Below are 26219 nucleotides of genomic sequence, written 5' to 3'. Positions count from 1 at the left end.
TCCCTCCTATTCCAGAATCAGGCACTGCTTCCAGTATTTTGAGCTCATCATCAAGTTGCAGTGATAGTTGCAATGTTAGTAACACCAGCTTTTTGGACCTTAAGGGCTAATGTTAAAATTTCATCAAGCCTCCTGTGAACTTTCAGTATCCTGCGCAGACTTCTGAATATTGGGGAACCAGCGTGCGTGTCCCTGTTGTATGTGTTAAATGGTGGTTTACAGAGCATCCCTAGGAAGATCTAACTGGAAAATATGTGGAGTGTGAATATTATAAATGAAACAAAAAAAGATCGGAAAAAGACTCTTCAAGAAGGTTCTCATCTGAAGCCTGAATCTCAACAGTTACTAGCACAACACACCTTTTCCCAAGTCAAATTTCTACAGAGAAACATTGTTTTGCAACTATCAGAAACAAAACAACAGAAATGTGTTCAGTGGCAAATACTATTGTAAAGTAATAAATTGGTAATCACTGTTTTATATAGAAGTTAGGATAATAAATCTGGAGTTTACTATTCATTCTCAATCCTTCCTTTAAAGACAGTTCTGAGTTAATGCAGTGCAGGAGTAGTTTTTCTAGTAACCGGGAATTAAATTTTGGCCTAGCTGTTCTCGTGTTGTCTTGCATTTTAACACCATGTATTCTGCAGTAAAATACTTCTTTCCAGGCTATGCTGCAAAAGAAATGGACTACCCCCTGATCATAAAAGCATCAAAAGAGAAGATAATTTTATCTTTTCCAACTTTTAAAACTGTGCAATGGCCATTTTTTAGGTATTTTGGTCTCTTAAATTCTTTACAAGAATCACTGTGTTTACATAACATTAGTAATTTAATAGCATGTTTGAAACAAAATTATTTGTTGTCATTAGGGCGCACATTGAAACTCAACATGTTTATATTAGCTAAGCAATTTCTAAATGATCTGTAGTGCAATGCGGTACCTGCAGCTCTAACAGTTAGAAGATGGTTACAAGCAAAGAAAACTTGCAGATGAACTATGTAGTTGGGGTCTTCCTTCCTTCTGCTTGAAGACTTACTGTGAGGGCTAGAAACCTGGAATTTTTGGTTGATGATGTTTGTAGATATACTTAAAAGGACAGAAAATATAAAATCGTAACCTTTTCTATAAAGGGGGAGAGAAGAGGGAGGAAAACTTCTATATTAAAATACTGAACTGTGTTGATGACAAATATTTTAATTATTTTTTTAAAGAGAGGGAAATCATAAACAGGCAGTTTTACAGATGTGATGTAAACCAATGCCGTAAGCTGTCACTGCATAGGATATCCTTTACAATTCAGCCTTACAAATGCAAACAATATATAAACTTATGTACATGCTGCACTGAATACTTCAATCCAATCCTTGATATCTTTCAAATATATTTTTTACTTTATACTAAGATACCATTTTCTCTCTGGTCCATATCTTGTATTTAAAATAACCTCAGACATTAAGGGCTTGAGTCTCTGAAACCATGAGCACAGCAAGCTACTACTGAAATTAGTGGCACCTGCTAGTTCTCAGCACATGTGAAAATCAGGCCATAAAAGTTTATCTCAATGCCCAGAATTTAGATTTGAGTTGGAAGTGCAAATAATGAAAAGAGAAATGCCTCAAAAGAAGCAGCTTTTGTGTTCCAGAAACGAATCTTTTTCCACTTAGTCAAATGTACTGACTCCAGTCACTGCAAATTTGTGTGTGTGTGCGTGTGTGTATATGTGTGTGTGCGTGTGTGTGTGTGTGTGTGTCTGTGTATATATGTATCAATGTAAAGGATGTATTTATAGCCTTCATGTTGCTGGAAATGTCACTTTACAATGCATAAATAGGTTTCTTGTAATATTGGCAATATTAAACTTGTTCAGGGTTTTTACTTTATATATCATTTCCAACAGCCTGCTCCTTTTTTAAAAATTATGCTATATAATACTGTGCTGGCTTGGAATGTTCAGCCTGATACATGATAATGAAATGGCAGTGTGTAGACATTTTGGGCTTTTGTCCTGTTTCTAAGTTATTTTGTAAATTATCTGTAGCATAACCTACCTACATATCTTACTCCAAAGCTGTCTGAGAGTGAGACTGTGTCCTTTCATCTGTCTCCTGACTGTGTCATTTGCATTATTTTGATGACCTTACACACATCACTGCACTTTAATACAGCACATTTCACTGTTTCTTTTTGGTGGGTTTTGTTTTTTTTTTTACTATGGCTGTAAATCAAGAAATATAAAATCAGAGGTCTTCAGTGTATGAAAATTTTGATGAATAAATTTCAGCATTTCTTGCTGGATATCCTCAATCTAGAGATGTTGTGTTTTGTTTTGTTTTGTCTACAGGGGTTAAAAGGAAGTGCATGGCTGCAGAGCACTTTAAAAATGCCTAATCACATTCATTATATGAGAGTTCAGGACAATCTGAACCTTCATTATATGAGAATTCAGATGAAGGCACTCCAAAGTGGGGCACCAACATTTAACGTCTGTGAGCACACACTGGGAGCAGGGCTGTGCTGAAGCGGCTCAGTGCCATCTTCAGAATGGGAGGAGGAGAAGGGAGGGGAGGGAGTTCATTCTGCCCCACCTCTGCTAGAGGATGGAGAGGCTGGAATAGAGCCCCCCCACACACACACCCCCCAGATGGCTGCAGACAAGCAGCTGCTCTAAACTGCAGCTCAATCCCCCAGACCCTGCAGCCAATGTCTGTCGGGTCAGGGGAACGCCAACCCATGGCAGTTCCTGCAAAGTGCCATGAGTTGCAGTGGGGAACTGCATATCTGTCAGATCCTGAGGAAAAAACATTTAAATCTCCCTGGCACTTTCTTTGGAAGATGGACCATAACCCTCAATGTACATTAAAGCCCTGCTATAGCAAGAGGCGCATATAAGAGAAGAGCTGACTCACTAAAACACTGTTGCTCTTCTGCTTTAGCATATTTCCAAAACTCTTGCTATCAGTGCCAGCAGCAGCCTAAAGGTGATGCTAGAGTATCAGGCATAATTATTTATATCCGTATTTTGAAAGATTCATCTAGATGAGTCTCTGGTTAGCTCAACACTGAACTTAAAGTAGTTCAAAACAAGTATTTTTCAGGTTTCCATGCTTCTATCTTGCATTTTTGTGTTACTTTTCTATCACTACCCAAAATGTGATTAGACAGAGGTATCTCCTGCATCATTTAAAGAGAGAATTTGTTTGCTTTGATTTTTAATCTATTTTGTCTCATTTTTCCCAATGTGTCTCAGACAGAACAGACAAACAAACAGTGCCCTGCATTATTTGTATATCCCAGGGCTATGTACAGAGAGTCAAAAAGCCCAAGGCTGAATTGATTCAATCTTCACAGGTTAGTCTAAGCTGCTTAGAGTGAACCAATAAGCAAATGAACAGGTATTCACTTTTGGTTCCAGAAATGTAGTCATATGACTACAGTAGCCCAGGCCAGAAGCCAGGGGGTGCAAGAGCATGCCTCCCTGCTTGGCTGGAGCAGACAGCTTGGGCCAAGGCTTGCCCACCAACACTGTGAGGAGGGAGGTTGTGGGGGAGGTGCAAAGCATCCTGGGATGCTGGGGGATTGTGAGTTGATTTTGAATCTGGAGGGAATATGGGACAGAAGTTCAATAAACCAATTTAACCTAAGTCAGGTAAGTCTGATACTACAACCATCCAGATTCATCTTAAACTGGTTTGGGCCATTTTGAAAGTAGTTTGTGCACTGAACTTCTGTTGTGTTACAGACTTAACCTGGTTTCCCAACACTTGCACAGGCGTATGTGTAACTTCTGTCCCTAGCCCAAAAGACTGCTGTAAAGTATGAACCAAGTATTGCAATCAACATAAAGACCATTTTAATAGCTCATCGTCTTTAGAGCTGGTCAAAATGCTTGGTGCAAAAAAATTCCTCTGTTTAAAGATCATAGCTTTTATGGGCATAGAGACCTTATGTGAAATGTAAGTATTAATTTGGGTTTCATCTTGATAGACTAACTTAAATTTCTTGTATTAAACAGAAAATACCAGAAAAGCAACTGGTTGGCCCATCGTTTAGCTCAAAACGAACATTTGTTTGTTTTTGGTAGATTATCAGGGAAAAAACTAGAAATGATGAAAGCTAAGAAGGAAGCTCTGTAATTTGGTTCTCAGGTTTCAATTCAGTCATTAAATAATAAGTAGATTTGAGTGTTTTGATGTTTAATCAGCTCTGATATAAATCAAGCAACAGCCCCATTAGAATTCTCATTATATATACAAGGACTGTATAAATTTGAGGGTTGACTTCCAACCCCATATTGAGACTAACCTGATTTGATTTGATTTGACTTGGATTTTATAGCTATACTGTTTCATTCTGAATTTTATTTAATATTAATAGTAGCTTAGAGCTAGTGGTATATTTTCTTCAATTACATTTTTAAACATTCTAACAACATTTAAAAAATACTGCATCGCGCACATTTCAATTAGCAAAGCCTTGACACTTCTGTTTTTCATTTCATGTGAAAAGAGAATAATTTTGGAATTCTAACATCTAAAACAACAATTCATTTTTTCAACAACTTCACCACAAAAGTAATTTTGTATATATTTTTAGCTTGCTGATCATTTTGTTGCTCCTGGAATCATGCAGAAAGTACAAGCCAAGACAATATCTTAGACTGCAGCCTGGTCTATCTCCATTTTAATATAGCTACCTGTATGTATAGGGGCTCACCCAACTCAAGGTGGCAGCTGACCAATTTCACTGGCAGATTGTAGAGCTGGCCTCCATTTTCATAGGCTTATCATGGTGCGCCCCCCCCCCCCCCCCCAGCAACAACAGGCACACAACAGGCAGCCCTTTCAGCTAATCAGCACTGAAGGGCAGGGGTGGTAGCCATCTAGCTTGCTAACCTTAGTGCCAGCAGTCCCCTTTCTGCTAGACTGCATAACCAAGAGGACCACTGACTCCCCCTGGGGAGCCAGCATTTTTTTTTTTTCAGTTGGGTTTTGATTTTGTTCTGTTTTGTTTTTCTACAGATTTCACCAAGATCACCCAATTTCATGATTTCTGTGAAATTGGGATTTCTGTAGGTTCCTACTTGTAGACCAAAAAACTGGAAAGTGAACAGGATTAGGAATTATCTGTGTAAGAGAATGCTAAGCAGTTGTGCTGGATTTCTACAAAAAGAAGGATGATGATTTCTGTTATCAATAAGATTTTACCAGAGTGGTCTTGTTGACCCTCATAGGCAACAGCTTTGAGAAGAAGTCTGTGACTATAGGTCAAGTTCAAGAAAATGCTATAGTAAACTCCATCAAAGTTATTGAGGGATTACTAGAGGCAGCCAGTGCCTGGCCTTCTTGCGAATGCCACTTTTATTGTCACTACCCAACAAAATTTCTCCAATATTTTTTAGAAGAAGGCATTTTATCACATAGGCCATGTATTGTCTATCATTCCTAGAACTCTGTCTCCCCTGATGAAATAAAATATTTTATAGGCTTTACTCCATAAAATAAGAATGTTGTAGATCATAAACACTAACAGGAAAAAGAGAAACTAAAGGTCACATCAGTCCCCCAGAACACACAAAAGGAGTAAAATATGTTTCTCTAATATATGTTGTAGGTGACTGAGTCAAATATGGGTATGTTGTCACACTTTAAGCTGCTTTGGTGTGCCAAAAAGCACTTGTCCACATGTTCTGCCTGGTGGTACAAAGGCCATGGTCTTTCTTGGACTAAGAACAATAACAACTTAGTCAAAAGAAACTTTTCCATAACAAATTCAAGAGATTAAACAGATCTAGATAACCCTCATTCCTGCCCCCTCCAGGATCCCATATTGCTCCACTCCTCTTTTGCTCCAAGGAGAAGCCCAGCAGGAATCTCCTTGAGAGCTGCCCTGGGTAGCAAGGATAAATCAGCCAGTCTCTACCACCTAATCAGCCACTGCATCAATCCTGTCACCTAGCAGCAAGGGTGACAGAACTGCCTGCAAACTGAGGACTTCTGCTGGTTGCCCCCTCCCCTTCCTTTCTGCTATGTGTGCTAGGGTGTTTTTAAGCCTTCCTCAGAGGCATTGAGTGTTGGCTACAGCCAAAGCTGGGGACTTTGACTGGGTTGTGCCAATGTTCCTGCTGGTTCCAAAGCCAGAGATTTCTGGGTAGTGGATTTTGCCCTTCTGCTCAGGGTCAGACCAATTGCCATGTTTGCAGCCAAGAAGGAATTTTACCCCATGGTCAGATTGGTGTGCATTGCAGGAGTTTTTGCCTTTCTCTGCAGTGGGGGGTGTGGTCCTCTACCCAGGACCTCTTGAGTGTATATTGAATCAACATTTTCTAGAAGCAGGATGACCACTATGGTTCCCTTGCTTTACCTGTAGCAGGTTAGGGTGTTAGGTTTGTGTTGTGTCAGGGTTGACTAGTTTTATGTAGAGTTTCACTTATGGTTTGTATGGGATGGTATAGTTTGGATTAGATTAGATGACCTCTGGTGATCCCCGCCAGCCCTACTTCTCTATGAGACTAATTATCACGCTAAAGGGCTGCTGTAGCTCAAGCACCAGCAACTTTAAACTGTAACCATATTCAGCAATCCCTTGCAGTCACGGATGGATGATTGTCTTCCATGATTGTCTTATCTGTGTGTCTGAAGATAGCTGATGAGGCCTATCTGAGATCAACAGAGTCTGCTGCACATGTGTTTCCATGTGGGGTGGGTGGCGCTGGATTCTTGATTTGGTCTGCGACACACTCTTTCTGCAGCTCTCACCTTAAAACCTCCTGTTGACTGTAAAGGTGCGGCTGCTTTAACCATTACTGCCAGCCCCGGCAAGAGCTGACTGGGTGGCAAAGACTGTTCAATCAGCCCTTACCCTTGCAGGTAGCTTCCATGCAGCCTCATCAGCAGGGATCCTGATTGTCTCTGATTAAAAAAAAAAAATCCCCAATTTCCAGTTAAAAAAAAAGGTATTCCTAAATCCACATGTTTCCGTGAGCAATGAAATGCCATTAAACTATATATTAGTGGTGTTTCATTTTCATCATGGAAAAATGTGGATTTGGGGTTACTTTTTTTAAACCAAAAATTTGGTATTGTTTTTTTAAATCGGAGAAAACCAGGATCCTTGCTCATCAGCTATTGTTCACTGACAAGCTCTCCAGGCATAGGGAGAGTAAGGAGCACCCCACTATTATGCCCTGACAGGAGAACATGCCTCTGTGGTGATTCTGTCAAACTCCAGCCAGGGAGCTGTGCATAACTATCTATTTTTTTTTGTAGTGCTACAAAAATAACATGCCTAAGGCAGTGCCAGGGCACCCTGAGGTGCCTTGTGATTTTCCAGGGTGCCTTGGGGTGCCATACAATGTCAGCACTGTTAGGCATGCCAACCTTTTCAGACTCAAAGCACCCTATGGAAAATGCCAGCCCTTAGTTTTCACTTATTTGTTGGTTACAGAAAAATAACAGAGCAACTTTTCTGCTGCAAAGAGCTCAGAAAGACCACAGTAGGTTAGAACACTTGTAACACTATGGATTCCTATCTGAAATCTTTGGATTTATCTTGTAATTTTCTCATGCCAAACTGTACTAATATTGTGTGGCACCTCACAGCACCCTTGAAAGGATGTCAAGGTACTCCAGGGTACCACATCCCCCTAGGTGAGAATCACTGCTCTAGGTGTTGGCTGCTAAGGAAATAAGCCCAAAGAAATAATAAGAATAAACAAAACGAAAGCCCATTCATTCCCACTGTGTGTATGTCACTCCTTAGAAATGAGACACTGATGGTTCCCTGGGGGGGCACCACAAGCCACTGCTCTTGAGTGTGTTGAAAATGCCCACTTGGGGTATGGTGTTGGGGATACCCCTCAGAACATGCTCACTCCCTTATTTCCAGAGTTGACACAAACAGTGGGAAAGCATGTGCAGGGAGTCTTAGTACATAGACGCTTGTGGAAATGGTGGTTTATAAAGCCAATTTCTTCCTACAAATACAAAGGAGAGGTCAGTATCCAAGCCTCTATCACTCCTTTGCACAGGTCCTACTAAGGTTTGGCTGCACGACTAAATGTGGGGTCATGCATGTTCTACTGAATCCATAGCAATAATCTCCTACTGTAGCAGAATCCAGTCACTTCCACTGCCAAAGATGTGGTCCCTATTTTCATGGCAAAAAGAGGCTTGCTCAGATAATAATGGTGGCTTTTGTTCTCCCAGAATATAAGATAAAAAGGTAAAATTTCCAATTGCATCTGACAGACTTGTTCTTATCTTAACCATCAAAAGCTGAATAAGTTCTTGCTGCTATACAGAAACAGTCGCAAACAAGTAAACACAATTTTAGTTTCTACTCCTGCTCCTACCCTAATCTGGTGGGGCTGTATCTCCCTCCCAGTTGTTCCTGTCCTCTCTTTTCCCTGAACAGGAGGCCCATCCCACCCTTCTTAACCCATCCCAGGAGTCAACACAGACCTCCCTGCTGTACTGCAGAACACCCCAAACACTTGCACCTCCTCCTACACTCGTCCCTTTATTCTGACTCTATCCCCAGTTCCTAGACTTTCTCTTCTGCCTACCTGCCAAGATTTTCTCTCTTCCTAACCAATTCATGAGGCAGAAGAGAAATAGGAAACTAGAAGCAGGAGGATTGTGTCAGCAAGGAAGATGAGCTGTTTGTCACAGAAATTAAATCACTTGGATTGGATGAGTGTCCAATAATTTTTTATGATAACTTTATGACTAATAAAAGCTCTAACATCTCTTCCAACTATGAAGTTGGTCCAATAAAAGGTCACTGTTCCTATACTGTAACCAGATTTCAAAGCAGAATTTTCATTCTGTCCAAAAATGCTAATTTAAAGCATATTCATAAATGGCACACAGATAGACTAGCTGGAAACTTGGGACACTTACACACATGCAAGGAGGCTTCTCCAATGCACTGTAAATCCTGCACATCAGAGCAGACCCAATTAATCGAGTCTGCTGGAGTGTGGAAATTAACATGGTCAAGCAGCCTCCAGAGTCACATGTATCAGCATCCCCAGACTGAAAAATGGTAGCAGGGCACTTTGAACTAAAGTTCATTGAGCAAGCTTTAATTCAAAGCACCCCGCCACCATTTTTTCAGTATGGGGATGCTGATACATGTGGCACTCGGGCACTTTTGATTAGCACAGCTTGCTAATTAAAGCACTTCCCTCCCTCCCTGACCACCTCCCAGAGCACGTGTATAAACACCCATGGATTTCTTTGATCCTGTTCTTCTTAATCATGATCCGGGATCCTGGTTTTCTCTGATTAAAGAAAAAAAAGGCCCCAATTTTTGGATTAAAAAAGAAACCCACAATCCACATTTTTTGGGTTACTTTTTTAAATCCCAAAACTGGCGCTTTTTTTTTATCAAAGAAAACCAAGATCCCTGACCATAATGCTGAAAGCTAGCAACAGAGTAAAAATTTCTCATTCCCTTCATGAATGTAGGTAATAGCCGTGTTGGTCTGAGGACATAGGCAGACAAGGGTCTTTGGGTAAATCTGATAACTTTTATTAAACCAACTCAAATAGTTGGAAAAATTCTTTGTAGCAAATTTTCAGGCACAACCACCCTTCATCAGGCTAAGGAAGCAATTTCCTCAGCCTGACAAAGGGTGTTTGTACCCAAAATCTTGCTAAGAATTTTTCCAACTATTTTAGTTGGTCTAATAAAAGATATCAGATTTACCCAAAGACCCTTGTCTGCCTCTTTCCCTTCATTACACTGACGTACACAGAGAATCCACTTTCGTTTATCCTAAAAAAGTAGAATCATAAAAGGAACTGCTTGCTATGGAATGCTTGTCTCCAAAGACAAATACAATCCTACCATTGCTGATATCTTAAGCAAATCTTTGCAAACTCTATTCTGAAGTTATTAGTCTTTGATACTTATTAATTCAAAGGAATGCTTGTTTTCCAGATAAAACTTTGGCTATGGATTAGACCACATTGAGCAAAACCACTGAAAAGATTAATGAAATTTCACTTTTTCTCCACTCACCTCTTCTATTCAATATTCCTTAAGATATTTGTAAATACCAATATATATTATATGACTCCTTAACTGCAAAAAGAACAGAGCAAAACAGGACTTGACCCTTTTTGTTAGTTAATTAGTGCCTCATAGTAGTGTCAGGCAGTAGTTTGGAGTTACAGTGGTGATGAAGTAGAAGAATATGTATGAACTGATATTGTTAAGCATCAACAATGCAATCCCATTGACTCCAATAAGCCTGAAGCTTGGAATTCTGCCAACTAAAGCTATTTTGTGCATAGCTTGAGTGGCTATGCACATAATACAATGTTATTCAAATTGAAGCCATTTATTGACACTAGTATTCCACGTTTAGGAATGTTAGGTAACTAATAAAAATGCATTGTAAAGTTCATAGTATTCAACCTGGTCTTTGCGCAATACGAGTAGGAGTTCTTCACAGTGGTCATCTTTGCTTGTTCACAAAAATGTGTTCAGGAATCGCAACATTTCCCCTTGTAAAAGGTTTCATTTTTCTCTGTGTAGTGATTCTCCACCCCTTCCTCTAGGTCAAAGCATTGAAAATAGAGATCTTTGGCTGCACTGTTCTTCCTGGAGTGTCAACAAGTTATTGGGACACCGGCATTTAGATTTCATCATGGTTTCCTGTCACTACAGAGTTTTGCTTCTCTACTTTTTGCTGCTGTTTCCTCTTTCTCTGGCTGCAGGTATGTCCTAGGAAACAGATGTACTGTTATTAACAATGAAATGTTCTTTTGTTAATCACATTATTTTCTTGTCAGGAGGTTTGAAACGTATATAAACATACCTCATGAATGTGGCTGTCTGCATGAGTACTCCAGTGCTCTTGTAGCTTCTGGGATGGGTGTCTACTCCTTAAATGTCAGTGGAAAAATTGCTTCTAGTTTCATCTGAAAATCAATTATTGAATTATACAGAAAGCAGAGAATCAATTAGCTGTCATTCAATCAGGGAGAAATTAGAAGAGTGACATTACAAATATGTAGCATAACATGAATGTGAATCAACAAGTTAGTTGCTGGCTTATCTGTAGTGCTAGTATATGCCTGGAAATCAGCAGCCAAGCAGCCAGAGGGGCACTAGTGAGATTAGACTATCCACTATCCCTTTTCAACTGATGTGGACAGGCAGTTTTGAAAAAATACAAAAAAGAAAAGGGAAGGTTTTCCCCTTTCGTAGGCACATGCATGAACACAGAAGGGGTGGGGAGGTCATTATATATGCATATGTATTTACTTTAATAAATGAATAAGTAGACATGGCATAAGAAAACAATTGCAAAATACTGAAAAATGACTTTTACTCTGAAAGAACAAAAAAGGACATGAACAGAAACAAAAGGTAACTGACATTCTCATAACAGTAAAGTTACTTCTCCAAATTGCTTTCACATATTTATTTTCTCTCGTAAATTCAATGACAGAACAGTGAAAATGACATCTAAATAGAATTTTAGGAACTAGACTAAATAAAGACTCTGTTAGAATTGTTATTTTGTAGATTTCCTAGGGGAAAAAAGTCTGTTTCAGCAAATGTTTATAGAAAAAATAATCATTGTCATTAAAGGACATGTCATGTGGCAGTAATCCTTTCTTTTTGTTTTATTCTGATTTTGTCTGTATGTGTATTAAAAAATATTAATGATATTAATGCTGATGTGATGGTTGGCAGGTAAACAGCATGAGCAGGGCACACTTCCCTACTCCCACCCCACCAGTAAGTTTCAACATTTCCTTGCACAGATCTTCGCAAAACAGAAAGAAAACCACTTTCTGACTGAAAGGTAGATCGCTTTCTTTAGGGAATCATACTGGAGAGGAAGAATATACTGAAAATAGTCCTTGATCAATCCCAGATCTCTGCTCAGCTGCTCAAAAGTGAAATAAGTAGCAGTGTTGACATTGAAATTATCACTACTCTTCAGAATTAACTCTTTAATATGTAGGAAGGTATTGTACACTAACTCAAAAAGATTGTACATTCTACTGCACAAAGTTATAGGAAAACAGTACTGCATTGGGCCAAAAATAATATAATTAATTATTATAACAAAATATTATCTTTCACTATAAATTATATGGGTATCGTGAATGATATAAAGACCATGAATTCTACATTAATATGATCATGAACTATAACAGTGGTATGAATTACTAGCCAATTGCCCATCAAGAATGACAGGGAGGGGGGGCAGGAACAGAGCACTGACACCCACCGTACCGCACTGCCGCCTAGTCCATCCCCACCGTTGCCCATCGTGACTGATGGGGGCGGGGGACGGACAAGGACGGAGCTCCGCCACTCAGCACCCCTCAGTGCCATCGCTCTGCTTCTGGCCCCATGCTCCCCCCACCCTGCATCTGGCCCTATGCACCAGAGTGGGGGGTGAGACCAGGACTGTGTCGCCAGCACCCCACGCTGCCGCCACCTCCTTGGAGGTGGTGGTGGCACGGGGTGCTGTTGTATGTGGCCATAAGGCTGGATCTGCCTCCGCCTTGTGTGCGCCCTCCCCCAGCCCCAACGTCCAGCCAGAAGTATTGCTAGGGCACACAAGTGTTTTCAGAAGAAATTAGAGAGAAATGTACTAAACCAGTGATCCTGAAATTTGGCTGCTCAGTAGCAATTCATGCTGCCACCACTCCCCCACTGCCAAATTTCCAAACACTGTGGGCCTCTTAGCATAGTCCTGGATACAGGGCTGCAGCAGAGGCCTAATCCAGTGTGTAGTGCTGGGACTGCGCACTGGATTGAGCACCAACTGTGGGCTCATGGACTAGATCTGGCCAGTGGACCAACCCTGCACCACTTATGCAGCCACAAGTTTGGTCACCACTATACTAAATTAGTGGTTTTTCAGTTATGGTCTATGGACAACTAATGGCTCACAGAAGCCTTCCTGCTGGTCCAAAGACTGGAAGATTTTGATTTAAAAAGGATGAGGCAATCACATATGGGGAGTCATGTTATATCTTCTATTAGAGAAGCTAACTGTATAGTTGAGTCAGATGTTAGACAAGCTTCAGATAAAGAGTGCCCTCAGGTCTCGCATTATAGATTTCATAGACATTAGGGCTGGAAGGGACTTTGGAAGATCATCAAGTCCAGCCCCCTGCCCCAGGGGCAGGAAGTCAGCTAGGGTCAAAGGATGTCCCTTTATCTTACCATGTGATATAATATGTGGAGTATAATTAAATTTATGCAAAGAGAAATCATATATTTGTGAGAGGAGCTGTATTTCCGTTCTCCAGCAGTATGGTAGTTCAGGTATCAGAACTAAAGGAAACCTTGTCCTACTTTTGACAAAATCTAGTGTGATGCTTGACACTCCTTCATGAGATACTGGAATGCAGCACTGTTAAAATTTTCTAAAGTTGTGGCCTGTGTAAATTGTGAGATCTGTCAATTGACCTCATATGTACATCATGGTGAAAAAACATCTCTGTCAGAGGTACTGCAAAGTTGCACAGTGAGAATATTCTAAACACTGTTACAAAAAGCCCCCAATTTTAAAATATACAAAACTCCTTTTAGCTGGAATCTTCCCGACTTTCCATGATTCTGAAGTTAAAAGTGTAACAAATAAAGATGTCCAATCATTTCTACTTTTCAGTCTTCTTAAAGCAAAAGGAGGCAAACAGTTTGCTGCAAAGACAAAGAAGAGCAAATACCTTCTTGGAGGAACTAAAATCTGGGTCACTAGAGCGAGAATGCATAGAAGAACTGTGTTCATTTGAGGAAGCCAAAGAAATTTTCCAAGATCATACAAGAACAGTAAGTAATGGATAGCAGCGGGTTAATTGTCTTCTGTTAGCCAGACTTTTAGCCTGGATTACATATATAAATTAATTAAGTTTGACCTTTAAACTGTGGGGGCTAAAAAATACCTTCTCTGGACCTTTATGTTTATCATAATTATAAAATACAGAGAAAGTAGAAAATGAATATTGTTAAATGTGATGCTGCTTTTCTCAAAGGCTAAGTACAGACAGTCAAATAGCCCAAGGCTAAATTGATTCAGTCTTCACAGTTGGTCTAAACTGCATAGATTGAACTGATAAGCAAGTGAACAGGCTTCACTTTTGATTCCAGAAATGCAGCCATACACCTGCAGCATGAGCCAAGGCTAGCCTGTCCACCCTGCAAGGGTGGAGGAGGTTTGGGGGGGGGGGGGGAGTGCAAAGTATCCTGGGATGCTGGGGGGATTGTAAATTAACTTGAATCCAGTGGAGATCTGGGAAAGAAGTCCAATCAACTGATTTCACCTAAATCAGTTAAGTTTGATACTACATCCATCCAGGTTTATCTTAAACCTGCTTCAGACATTTTGATAGTGGCTTATGTGCATTGAACTTCTGTTGTGTGACAGATTTGAACCAGTTTCTGATCACTTTTACTTGTTTATGTGTAATTTCTGTCCTTAGCCCAAGGCTGCAAATTTAGTCGCCTTCTCACTAGCTTGGTGCAACACTCATATAACCTGTTAGTTATAGTATCACCAGTGTTCATGGCCTTTGGTACATGAAATGACAAACCATATATGGAAAATTTCCTTATGCCTGTTTTCACTGATTCATAGATTGTAAGGCCAGTAGGGGCCACAGTGATAATCTAATCTCTTCTCCTATGTAACACAGGCCATAGAAATTCTTTGAATTTATTCTTGTTAAAATTAATTTTCCTCTTTTTCTTCCAGATGCAATTCTGGCACATCTATACTGGTAGGTGAATTTTATATGCTCTAACAATACCTGAAATTATACTATGGCATTTCTTCCTATGAACCAGACTGATGCTGAATGTTTGTTTTCTTTGCAGATAGCAACCAATGTGATCCCAATCCTTGTCAGAATGGTGGGACATGCTTTGATGAAGCTCAGGATTATGTCTGCTTCTGTCCTAAGAATTATGAGGGCAAAAATTGTGAAAAAGGTAAGCAATTGCAAATCTTGAAAAAAAGAAAACCATAATTCAAATACCAGGTATTCTGACAAATGGTAGCAAACTTTATTGCTCTGTACCATTCCTGCACAGAATATATGACTGCTGTAGTTAATTGTGCTATAAAGGAATCTGGTATTTCAGTCACTTTGTAATAGCAGAATACTTATTACACAACACAGATCTTCTGAGAAGTTCACTTTTCTGACCTGAAGAAAAAGGAACTTTTCTGTGACTAAATTCTAGTGGTGCATTGGCTTGAAAATGGAAATGTTGTGTAACCAAGTAAATAAGATTAGGGTCTTGAAAGCATATGGGGACAGAAAAACCCTACTGAACTTACAGAGGTTTTCCTATTGATTTCAATAGGCATTAGTCCTAACTCTCTATACCAGTGGTTCTTAACCTTTTAGACTTAAGGCACCTCTCATTACACACAAGGCACTCCTTGAAAAATGCAAGTTCTTCACTTTCACTCATTTTTTACTATGGAAAAATGATAAAGCAGTTCTCTTGTAGCAATGAACTCGAAGTCCACAGCAGGTCAGAATATTTTTGACACTATGGATTCCTATTTGAAATCTATGGCTTTTTCTTGTGGATCTTGTGCAGGTATTTGCACACCTAACAATGCTAATTGTGCATGGTTCCTTGTAGCATCCTTAAAAGGATCTCAAGACACCATACAGTGTTGCAGCACTCTGGTTGAGACTCTTAACTGTATATTGACTACTAGAGTTAATCTCTAAGAATACTGGAGGCCCAAAGAAAGATTAGGAGCTTGCAGATATACTGAACTCCCTAAATACTGTCTCTGACTACCAGTAATGATCTTGACAAAGGGACTCCATCATGCCAAGCCCAGCCTACATCTCTACCCTCATCTCTTCTCTTTTACCTTATTCTAGTCACCCATCCTAGCCATTCACTTTCTTGCCCATTCCTAACTTTTACCACCTGTACATGCTAGTCCCCCTAGAACAGTCTGCAATCAATATCTGCAGAGCTCCTCCTTACTCCTCCTCCTCCAAAAAAAAACTTCAGAAAATGAAACTGTTCCTTAAAGTGAACCCTACCTGGAAAGGTTACATCACACCCTGTGCTTATTCTTTTTGTACAGTATTGTTCTATATGGCAGCTGCTAATGTCTCCAGAGTGGAGACAACTTCTGGCTAAGTACTGTATTGCTAATAAATCTGGCTAAGTAATAATGGCTGAAGTAGAGTACTTTGGGTTCAAAAACTTGACTAAAATGTCTCCCATGCAGGGATCTAGGATATCACATGCAGTTGGTCTAATAAAAGATATCACCTCCCAAAATATCCTTGCCTGTCACATAATTAATAATATTTCTTACAAAGTACCTGTTAAAGTTCAGCCATTCAGATGGCTGGAATACCAAAATGTTCAAATATGTCTTTTCTCTAGAAGAGATGTCATCTTGTGCAATTATCTAGTGGCCTTTCCAGAGTGCTCTTGTGGGGGAGAGGAAAAAAGTAATTATTGTTACTATAGGAACATTTAACAACAGTTACTACAATTATATCTAGCTCTAAGAATAGGAAGGAATTACAATATTGTAGATAATACATTGTGATACCTACTAGCAAAAGATTTTAATGGAATGCTTTTTAAGGCAAACTTTTGATCTGTTTAATTTGTGCTGGAGAATTTAGTTCTAATTCTGTGCAGCTCTGCCATTAACATTCACTTGCACTTCCCTACCTGTCTTTGACCTTCCTGGCAATAACTGAGATTGCAGTAAATTTGACACTCACAAACCCACATTCATTTTTTCCTTATTTAGGTTTTGAAGACTTGCTGAAATGCATATATGACAATGGTGGATGTGAACACTATTGCACTGAACTGAACTCAACTGGAAAACGAACATGTTTTTGTGCAGAAGGTTACAAGCTAGCAAGTGATGAAGTGTCCTGCATTCCCCATGGTAACGTTCTGTAAATCAAGAGTTAAATCCGATAAAGAACTAAATCATCTATACTAGGTGTCTGAGCCCACAGAGTATATTTCAGAAGCCAGGATAGACATGTATGTCATCCCCCACTCTTTATAAAGCCCAAGAGGAGAGTTAGGAACCTCAGAAAAGCAAGCCAAAAAAACTTATGTATTGTGCAGGACGCTGCCCCGAGCTGGATAGTAGGAAACTTTTTAAGTACAAGGACTTATCTGAAATCCCACCCCATCAGAATGAAATCCTTGCCCCACTAAAGTTAGTGGCCAGGATTGACCTCATTGAGCACAGGTTTTTACTGTCTGGGTGCTACAGAATCTAAGAGATTTTAGATCCAGTGGGCACGTCTACATAAGACATTTACTGCGGAGTTGCCTAATTAGCTCTGCAGTACAATGTCAGCATCTATGTGTGCAGCCCTATTAGGCTGCAGTAAACTAATAAACACTGCCATGGGATAGTACTGCCCAAACTAAATACTATCTGATGGTGGCATCATTTAGTGTTCCACAACACACATGTAGATGCTGATGGGGCTGGCTGGGTCACAAGGGTGCTTCAGTGCAGAGGCTGCCTGCTGGCTAGCCTCATACTGAAGCACCTTCATGACCCAGTCAGTCCATCCACAGCACATTGAGCTGGGTCACAGAATCACAGAATCACAGAAAGTAAGGGCTGGAAGGGACCTCAAAAGATCAAGTCCAATTCCCTTGCTCTGGGCAGGAATACTGGTGAGGTCAAATGATCCCAGCAAGGTGTCTGTCCAGTGTCCTCTTAAAGACTTCCAAGGCTGGGGACTGCACCACCTCCTTGGGAAGGCTATTTCAGATTCTGATCACCCTTACCATAATCAAGTTCTTCCTTATATTCAACCTGAAACCATCCCCAATAGTTTATTGCCCTTGCTCCTTGTCCTCCCCTGGAGTGCCCTAGTGAACAGTTTTTCTCCCAGCTTCTGATATTCACGTCTAACATACTTATAGACAGAAACCAAGTCCCACTTCAGTCTTCTATTCCCCAGGCTGAACAGTCCCAGATCCCTTTGTCTTTCCTCATAAGGTGTGTCCTTCAGGCCCTTAATCATTCTTGTGGCCCTTCTCTGGACCCTTTCCAGATTCTCCACATCTTTTTTAAGTGCGGTACCAGAACTAGACACAGTACTCCAGCTGGGGTCTCACCAATGCTGAGTAGAGAGGAACTATCACTTCCTTAGCCCTGCTCACGACACATTGGCTAATGCATTCCAGTATGCTATTAGCTCTGTTAACTACAGCATCACACTGGTGGCTCATGTTCATCCTGTGATCAGCCATAACCCCAAGGTCCCTTTCAGCCATTGTGCTGGCCAGTACACCGTAACCTATATCCATGTTGCTGGTTACTTCTCCCCAAGTGACGCACTCTGCATTTATCCTTATTAAACTGCATCCAGTTCCGCTCTGCCCACCTTTCCACTTGTCCAGGTCCACTTGGATCTGCATCCTATCCCCTAGCATGACTACTTTTCCCAATAATAGTATTGTCTGCAAACTTAGCCAGCATGCTTCCACATCCTCAAAGTCATTGATAAAGATGTTGAACAGCACGGGCCCAAGAACCGAACCCTGCAGAACACCACTGGCCACCTCCCACCAAGATGATACAGACCCATCCACTAACACTCTCTGCATTCAACCCCTTAGCCTGTTCCCAGTCCACCTGATCATGGACTCTGCCAGCCCACAATCAACCAGTTTTTTTTTTATAAGAGCATCATGGGAAACCATATCTAAGGCCTTTTTAACATCCAAGGTTATGACATCAACCACATCTCCCACATCTAAGCAGTTCATTATTCGATTGTAGAAGAAGATGAAGTTGGGCAGATATGACCTGCTTGCAAGGAAAACATGTTGGCTATCCTTCAGCATCATGCCTTCTGCCAGTCTCTCACAAATGGACTTCTTGATATTTTTTTCCAAAATTTTATCCAGTAGCAAGGTCAAACTGACTGGCCTATAATTTCCCAGCAGCTGGCAGGCTGACCTCTGGGACCCTTGCCAACCAGAGCTGCACCACCCAAGCTTATTGTGCTGCAGTCCCAGGCATACATGTAACCACTGCACCTGGGAGCAATAGACTCTGATGCAAACTGTGCTGGAGTTTATTCAGTTGAATTAATTCCACATGTAAACATGCCCAGTTTGTCATAGAATACAAATTGGGGCCTTGCTCTCAAAGTGGGTCAGAGAGTATCCCCTCCTGCATACAGCTTACAGGGTTTCCAGGACAAGGGAGAACAGAATGTTTAATAGCAGCAGACCCAGGTACCATGAAAGATCCAGAAAAAACTGGATCCAGAGAGAATTAAGAAGACCAGTTAACTTGCTGAACTATTTAGAGTAACTTCTGAGTAGCTAATCCTATGCCACCAGGCATAACTCCACTGAAGAAGTTTAATGGAATTACCCCAGCACAGGGTTTTCTGACAAATTCACTGTATTGAGTCACATTATTGTAACTATTATACTTCTGTTGTTTTCCAAAGTGAATTATCCTTGTGGGAAAATACCTGTTTTGGCAAAAAGAAATAAAACTGAGGAAGGGAGAATTGTGGGTGGTAAGGAATGTCCTCCAGGTGTATGTCCATGGCAGGTGAGTCTTCAATGTTGTGGTTTGTTTGGTGGGGGGTGCATTTTTTTTCTCATTTAACACTTTTTCATCAGTTGGGCCCTTGTGAAAGATGCAGGATTGTCAGAGTTTGATAACAAAGTCCTCTCGTCATCTGTAGAACAGTTAGGCCACAGCTTAAGGTAACATAAGCTCCAAACCCTGAAGTGGCTGTTTTTGCTGGAGTGAAATAGTAATTCAGCCTCCTCCACACACTGCCCATTCAGTTCTTGGTCTTGCGGCTTGGTCTTGTGTCTGGTGCAGTTTCTCATGTGAAGCCCTGGGGCAAAATATGGAAAGTTAATATAAGGGAATTTTTCTACCATGTCCCATGGAATGGAGGTGACTAATGTATTCCAACATGAGAGAAAAAAAAAAGAAAAGAGAGATCAGCAATATAAATGATCACAAAACTGTACAAAAAGCCAGTCCGGAAATTTTTCCTTTAGAAAATGGAAATTTGTAATTCATGTTATGACTGACTGTTTTAATAACGTATTGCAAATTAGCTTCCTAGGTATCCTGTTAATTAAAAAAAAGCAAAGGACAAGACATACCATCATTGCCAAGGTACCATTATTTGGTGCCATATCTAATACTATTGCCCCTGCTAAGTACCTTCATCCACAAGAAGTCCCACAGAACTACTGCCCAGATTTTCAAAGGAACCCATAGGAGTTAAATGCCCACCTCCTGTTAGCTTTCACTGGAAGATGGATATTTAAGCCCCTTTATATCCCCTTGAATTACTAAAAGATCCAGTCTTACATTTTGTATTCTGAGCAAAGGGCCCTTGGGATTACAAATCTCAACCAAAAATCAAATGTTATTTTAAATAATCTCATGGTCATATGAATACAACAGATAGATACTTTCTTTAACATGTATAGAATTGCAGATCCAGCAAATTGCTATAAAACATAAATATTCTGGTTGTGTATTTGCAGGCTCTGATATTACAAAATCTCAAAGAACAGTGTGGGGGTTCCCTCCTGGCTCCAAACTGGGTAGTTACTGCAGCTCACTGTGTAGAAAAAGCAAATGTCAAACAACTGATGATAAAATTAGGTATGCATTTTTTCTTTTCTCGGTTTCTCAAGGTTTGGGGTCCCAAGATATACTCTTACGTGTCCAAAAACCCAGAGTAACTTCTCTGAAGTCAGGAGAGATGCTACAAATTATTTTGTGGAGCTAGGAAAATATTTTGAGGGGTTAAATGCGGAAGACAATAAATAGCTTTCAAAATGGATTACAAAATACAATATGCAACTGCAGCAGTTAGCAGTACCTCAGATTCCTCACACTGGACCTGAGCCATAAAATAAGTCTTTAAAAAGTCCCATAAAACAAGAATGTTAGCATTTGACCAGGAGTGGCTCAAAACTTGCAGAATTAACCCCATTGTAATGGGGTGATGCAAAGATGTGAACAGTTTCTGCCTCTGTGCCATGAAATCCACACTTAAGAAGGTTTGGAGGATGGTGACAGCCATGGCTAGTAAGCTACAGGAAGTCTGTCATCAAGGGGTGCATCTACACATGCAATTAATGTGGAGCACCATTTGAATATGCACCTGGGACCACAACATGTTGAGCTGGGTTGAAGCAGCACCAGGTGGCATGTGGTCCCGGCGGTCAGCCTGCCAGCTCAGGGCTGCTCTGACCTAAATCAACATGCTATGGAGGGGATAGCTGGGGCACAAGTGTTCTCCACTGTGGGGTTAGCTGGCAGGCAGCCCCCGTACCAGTCAGCTGCATTAGCGTCTACATGTGCGATGCTGCAGAGTAAAAAACTCTTGAGTTTATTGGTTCCCTGAGGCTTAACAGGGTCACAAGTGTAGATGCCAGGATGTTTACTCTGGATCTAATTAGTCAACTCTGCAGTAAACATCTTGTGTAGACATGCCCAATGTGTAGCAAAAAAGGTTTTTCTCTCTAGGATCCATGGGCCAGTCAAGTGGAGAATAGGCAACACTTCAGTCTCTCCTATGCCTGACCTACATCTCCCTTATATGTGAAGCTGATGGATGTTCCTGAGTGACTTCCACATGTAGGATAAATTCACTAGGTTGCAGAAACTACACTCTGATTTTCTGTTCCTCCTACAGCTGGGGAATACAGGTGCCTAGGGATTTACGTGAAGGAGGAACCTGTCTCCCAGGGTGTGGCAGGTGAAATTACACAAAGTTACAAAAATAACTGACCTTTACTATGAGTTAGTTGTGTAACAGCCAAAGTATGTGCTTCAATAAAGTAACAGACTGAATTGAAAAAGTATCCACTTCTGTTATCTTGTTTCAGAAATACAGACTGATATGTATGTTGTAGCCTTCTGTTGCAATTCTGTAACTGAACCCTATTGCATAGCTCCAATCAAAGGGAGAAACTTGAAAGGAAGGAAGAGGCGAAGGCACAGACCTTTTGGGGTAACAAGAACTATTTCTGGTGAACCAAGGAGAAACATTTAAAAAATCAGGATGCAATAGAAGGGGTGGGAATGTAATAAAATAAGAAGTAAAGAAATCTCTTTCTACACAAGCTCTGTGAAGTTAAAGAGCTGGCTCTCTATCTAAACATGACTAGAGTCCTAATTACTTTTGCAGGTGGACACAGAATAAATAAGAAAGATGAAAGCGAGCAAGAGAGAGGAGTTACTAAAATCATAATTCATGAAAAGTATTCTTCAGCCACAGTCGAACATGACATTGCCCTGCTGCAACTGGAGAAGCCTGTTAACTTCACTGATTATGTGCTACCGATATGTTTGCCTGAAAGACAGTTTTCAGAGCGTGAGCTGTCCTCCATTAGATACTCCACAGTGAGTGGATGGGGGCGTCTCATAGAGAGAGGTGCTACTGCCGCCATTCTTATGAGAGTTGACCTGCCACGTGTAAAGACAAAACAATGTATGGAAGAGACCAACTTAAATATTACAGAAAACATGTTCTGTGCTGGAGACCTTTCTGGGACTAAAGACTCCTGCAAGGGTGACAGCGGTGGACCTCATGCTACAAAGTACAAGAACACCTGGTTTTTGACAGGGATTGTCAGTTGGGGAAAGGGGTGTGCTACCCGAGGCATATATGGTGTTTATACAAGAGTTTCCAGGTATATTGAATGGTTAAAAAACCACATGGCTTCCTAAGCCACCATGCTTCCCTGCATTCAGATCATCTCTGAATTGCATTGTCCTTCAACCTATCTTTCACGCTTCCCTCTCTAGTATCTTTTACCATCATAAGTAAATTATACTAATACTTAAGTAATCATTTGATACAAATCTAATTCCAATTTGGTTCAGATGTCTGCCTTGCCAGTAATTTAGAGTTTTATATTATTCAAAAATCATGTGTATAAGCTTCCATTACAACTGTAAATGCAGTTGACAGACCTTGAAAGGAGCAAGCTTTGCTAAATCTCCAGGGTGGGAAAGGTTAATTTCAGGCTTGGTTTCTATTTAGTACATAAACAATATTGTACTATTTTGTTAGCAGTTTTAATATTGACCCTAGATTTTTGAATGGCAAACAATAACTGATTTAAGTTTATCTTTGCCTTGGTGTAACATTACTGAGTACATGATGAGGACAGACGAAAATGAAGGTTTACCACATTTCACTGGTAGGACACTCAAACTGTGGCTTGTCACCTATATGCATAGATTAATAGATTTTTAAGACTAGAAGAAACTGTTCTGATCACCTCAGTCTGACCAGCTGTGTACTGCAGGATGTATCTGGTTGCATGGGCAAATGATCATTTTCACAAGCACAAGATAGTACATGAAGTAGTGTGCACAATTAGAGGCTGTATTACACACACTTGTAAATTCAGCTCCAAATACCATTTTGAAAACAGCCTGACAAATTAAGGGAAAACAGCAGATATAATAGATTGGTATTTCAGGAAAATAATCTTGTAACTCTCCAAATTTATTCAGATAAATTATGATACCAGCATTATCACAAAGGACTGACTTAAGAACGGGAAATGCTGACAAATGGTAATGTATTGAGATGAATGGATGCTGGTGGCAGGGTACTGCACAGATCCATGTTGGGTTTCTTTTTATTTAATATCTGAATTAACAGTACAGAAGTGGTAGCATACAGTTCATAATAAAAAACTTTATTCAATTTGGAGGAGCTGCAAAGTCCAATGAGGACAGAGAAATAAGATCAAGGGACCTAGAGACAGTAAAAACATGGAAGAAAATAACAAAAGGAGATTCAGCTTGGAAAAATGAAAACTAATGCATCAGGGAGAAAGTTAATCCAAACCACAGATATTTAGTGGGGGAGGGAAGACAGAAGGAAGCTAACAAGAAAAGGTCTACAGGGCATAGGGGCCAGCAAATAAAATCTAATTCTTCAATGAAGCAATGCAACAAACAAATCCAAAAAGACCAAAAATATCCTAAAGCAGTGAATCCCAGTGTAGCAATTTAATTGACCTTCAGTTCCATTGTGAAGATGTTGGTAACATAAATAGTCAACTAATTTACAGAAAGATGCTGACAAACAGGAGATGGTTCAGGAAAGAACAACTAAAATGATGAGGGGTCTGAATAACCTGATTTATTAAAGAAGTTTTGAATGTAACTGAAGTTTTATAATGTGTAAAATGGAAAGGATTTGTTAGAGGGCTACAAAGATATCAAAGATGAGAATGCCAAGAAAAGAATAACCTAACCTACTGCCAGATCAGCATTGTGAAATCATGAGAAGGAAGACTGAGACAATATACTATGCAACTTTTCCTGACAGCAACTGAGGAATTTGGTTGAGGAATAGTCCCCAAAGCACATGGTGAAAACAGCATCAATTGTGTTATTTAAGATGAGACGAGATGGGTAATGCACCTGGGGAGGAAGAACCAGCGGCACACCTACAGCCTGGGGAACTCCCTTCTCACCAGTGTCAAGACAGAGAAGGATCTTGGAGTCATCATTGATGCCACAATGAACATGGGCCGATAGTGTGGGGATGCGGTCAGGAAGGCCAACCATACCTTGTTGTGCATCTACAGATGCATCTCAAGCAGGTCCAAGGAGGTGATCCTCCCCCTCTATGCGACACTGGTCAGGCCGCAGCTGGAGTACTGCGTCCAGTTCTGGGCGCCGCACTTCAGGAGGGATGTGGCCAATATGGAGAGGATCCAAAGGAGGGTCACCCGCATGATCAGGGGGCAGCAGGGCAGGCCCTACGAGGAGAGGCTATGGGACCTGAACCTGTTCATCCTTCAAAAGAGAAGGCTGAGGGGGGATCTGGTGGCAGTCTACAAACTAGTCAAGGGGGACCAGCAGGCATTGGGAGAGTCCCTGCTCCCCCGAGCACTCCCGGGAGTTACAAGAAACAATGGACACAAGCTAGTGGACAGGCTAGACATTAGGAGGCGCTATTTCACTGTCAGGGCAACTAGGACCTGGAACCAACTTCCAAAAGAAGTGGTGCTGGCTCCTACCCTGGGGGTCTTTAAAAAAAGTCTGGACGAACATGGCTGGGGTCATTTGACCCTAGTACTCTTTCCTGCCATGGCAGGGGGTCCGACTAGATGATCTCCTCAGGTCCCTTCCGACCCTACCAACTATGAAACTATGAAGACAAAATGCTAGAAAATAAGTACAAGATAGGATCCTGCATGCAGAAGTATGGGAGTTCCTAACACCCCAGTGTACTCCGGGGATCTCTCAGAAGACTTAAATGGCAGGTGAATGCAAGGGTGGACTACAGTATGCTGCTTAGCTTTAGCAAATTTTTTTTGGACCCAGGGATTGATGTGGGTTGGAGGGGGAGAAGAGGAAATCATCAGGTTTACCAGGTGATTTTCCTGGCATTAAATACTGAAAATATCCTAAATGAATTAACTAGTTCCAGTCCTCCTCCTTGAAGATGCTGGAAGAGACTGGAAAAGAGTGGGCACTGTACATTTCAGGCATGAGGCAATTGCTCATCCTGTAGGGGCCACTGAAGGAATGGGGCAGTTCCTGTCATGGGTGAGCTGTGCCACTTACAGACAAACCTACCTCTGTGAGCTTCTTGCTTCTAGCACAGATAGCAGCAAGAGGCTGTGAAAGACATCACCTCATAAAATCATAAGAATCAAATACAACTTTTTTTTCTTTACTAATGACACCTGTCTACTTAGTCTGCTTGTGTTCTGCAATATCATAAATATATCGTATTTATACCCAAAAGCTTGCAAAGAAGAATGTTTCCAACTATTTGAGTTGGTCTGATAAAAGGTGTCAGATTTACCCACAGAACCTTGTCTGCGGTATCATAAAGCACCCTACTGCCCTTCCTTCCCCAGGCCTATTATCTCCCAAAGAAAAATTAGCCAAGTTTGGGGTTTTTTTAAAGAAATTTTTCATATTCCAAGCCAAAGAAAAATTAGCCAAGTTTGTTTGTTTGTTTTTTAATAAATTTTTCATATTCCAAGCCAAATCAGCCAACTCAAGTCCAAATCCGTGCGTCAGTCCAGAACCGCAAGTGGCCCTACAACTGGCAAACATCCTTCACCCCCACCAGGGGCTTTAAATATTTTCAAAATCTTTTGGCAGGCATCCTATGTGCAGGCCAAAGCCTGGAGGCTTGGGGTTCAGATGCCCCCA

The 26219-nt window shown here is 40.8% G+C and overlaps 2 protein-coding genes across 9 annotated transcripts in view; both read left to right on the top strand.

Annotated features, from left to right (window-relative positions):
* The window catches only part of MCF2L (MCF.2 cell line derived transforming sequence like), a 178591-nt gene extending 176283 nt beyond the window's left edge, over positions 1–2308 (top strand). For all 8 annotated transcript variants that reach the window (XM_059721059.1, XM_019484966.2, XM_014600419.3 and 5 more), the window contains one exon: positions 16–2308. In XM_059721059.1, coding sequence (XP_059577042.1) covers positions 16–110 — 95 coding nt within the window. In that variant the 3' untranslated portion in view covers positions 111–2308. The remainder of the gene's footprint in view (positions 1–15) is intronic.
* Positions 2309–10600: 8292 nt separating this feature from the next.
* F7 (coagulation factor VII) lies at positions 10601–24212 on the top strand. Its single transcript, XM_006272483.4, has 8 exons — positions 10601–10731; positions 13656–13816; positions 14739–14763; positions 14861–14974; positions 16791–16934; positions 19486–19592; positions 20555–20675; positions 22210–24212. Exons 1-8 carry the CDS (start codon positions 10662–10664, stop codon positions 22749–22751), a joined length of 1284 nt encoding a protein of 427 aa, XP_006272545.1. The 5' UTR covers positions 10601–10661; the 3' UTR covers positions 22752–24212.
* The last annotated feature ends 2007 nt before the right edge of the window (positions 24213–26219 follow it).

This window comes from Alligator mississippiensis, chromosome 1, assembly GCF_030867095.1.
Source record: "Alligator mississippiensis isolate rAllMis1 chromosome 1, rAllMis1, whole genome shotgun sequence".
NCBI classification, from domain to species: Eukaryota; Metazoa; Chordata; order Crocodylia; family Alligatoridae; genus Alligator; species Alligator mississippiensis.
Note: the sequence above shows the minus strand (reverse complement) of the source record. Positions and strands in the feature narration are given on the sequence as shown.

Coding starts and splice junctions, on each gene's coding strand:
- F7 (XM_006272483.4), top strand. CDS start 10,662: ATGGTTTCCTGTCACTACAGAGTTTTGCTTCTCTACTTTTTGCTGCTG. Junction 13,817..14,738: donor TCCAAGATCATACAAGAACA/GTAAGTAATGGA, acceptor TTTTTCTTCCAG/ATGCAATTCTGGCACATCTA. Junction 14,764..14,860: donor ATTCTGGCACATCTATACTG/GTAGGTGAATTT, acceptor TTTTCTTTGCAG/ATAGCAACCAATGTGATCCC.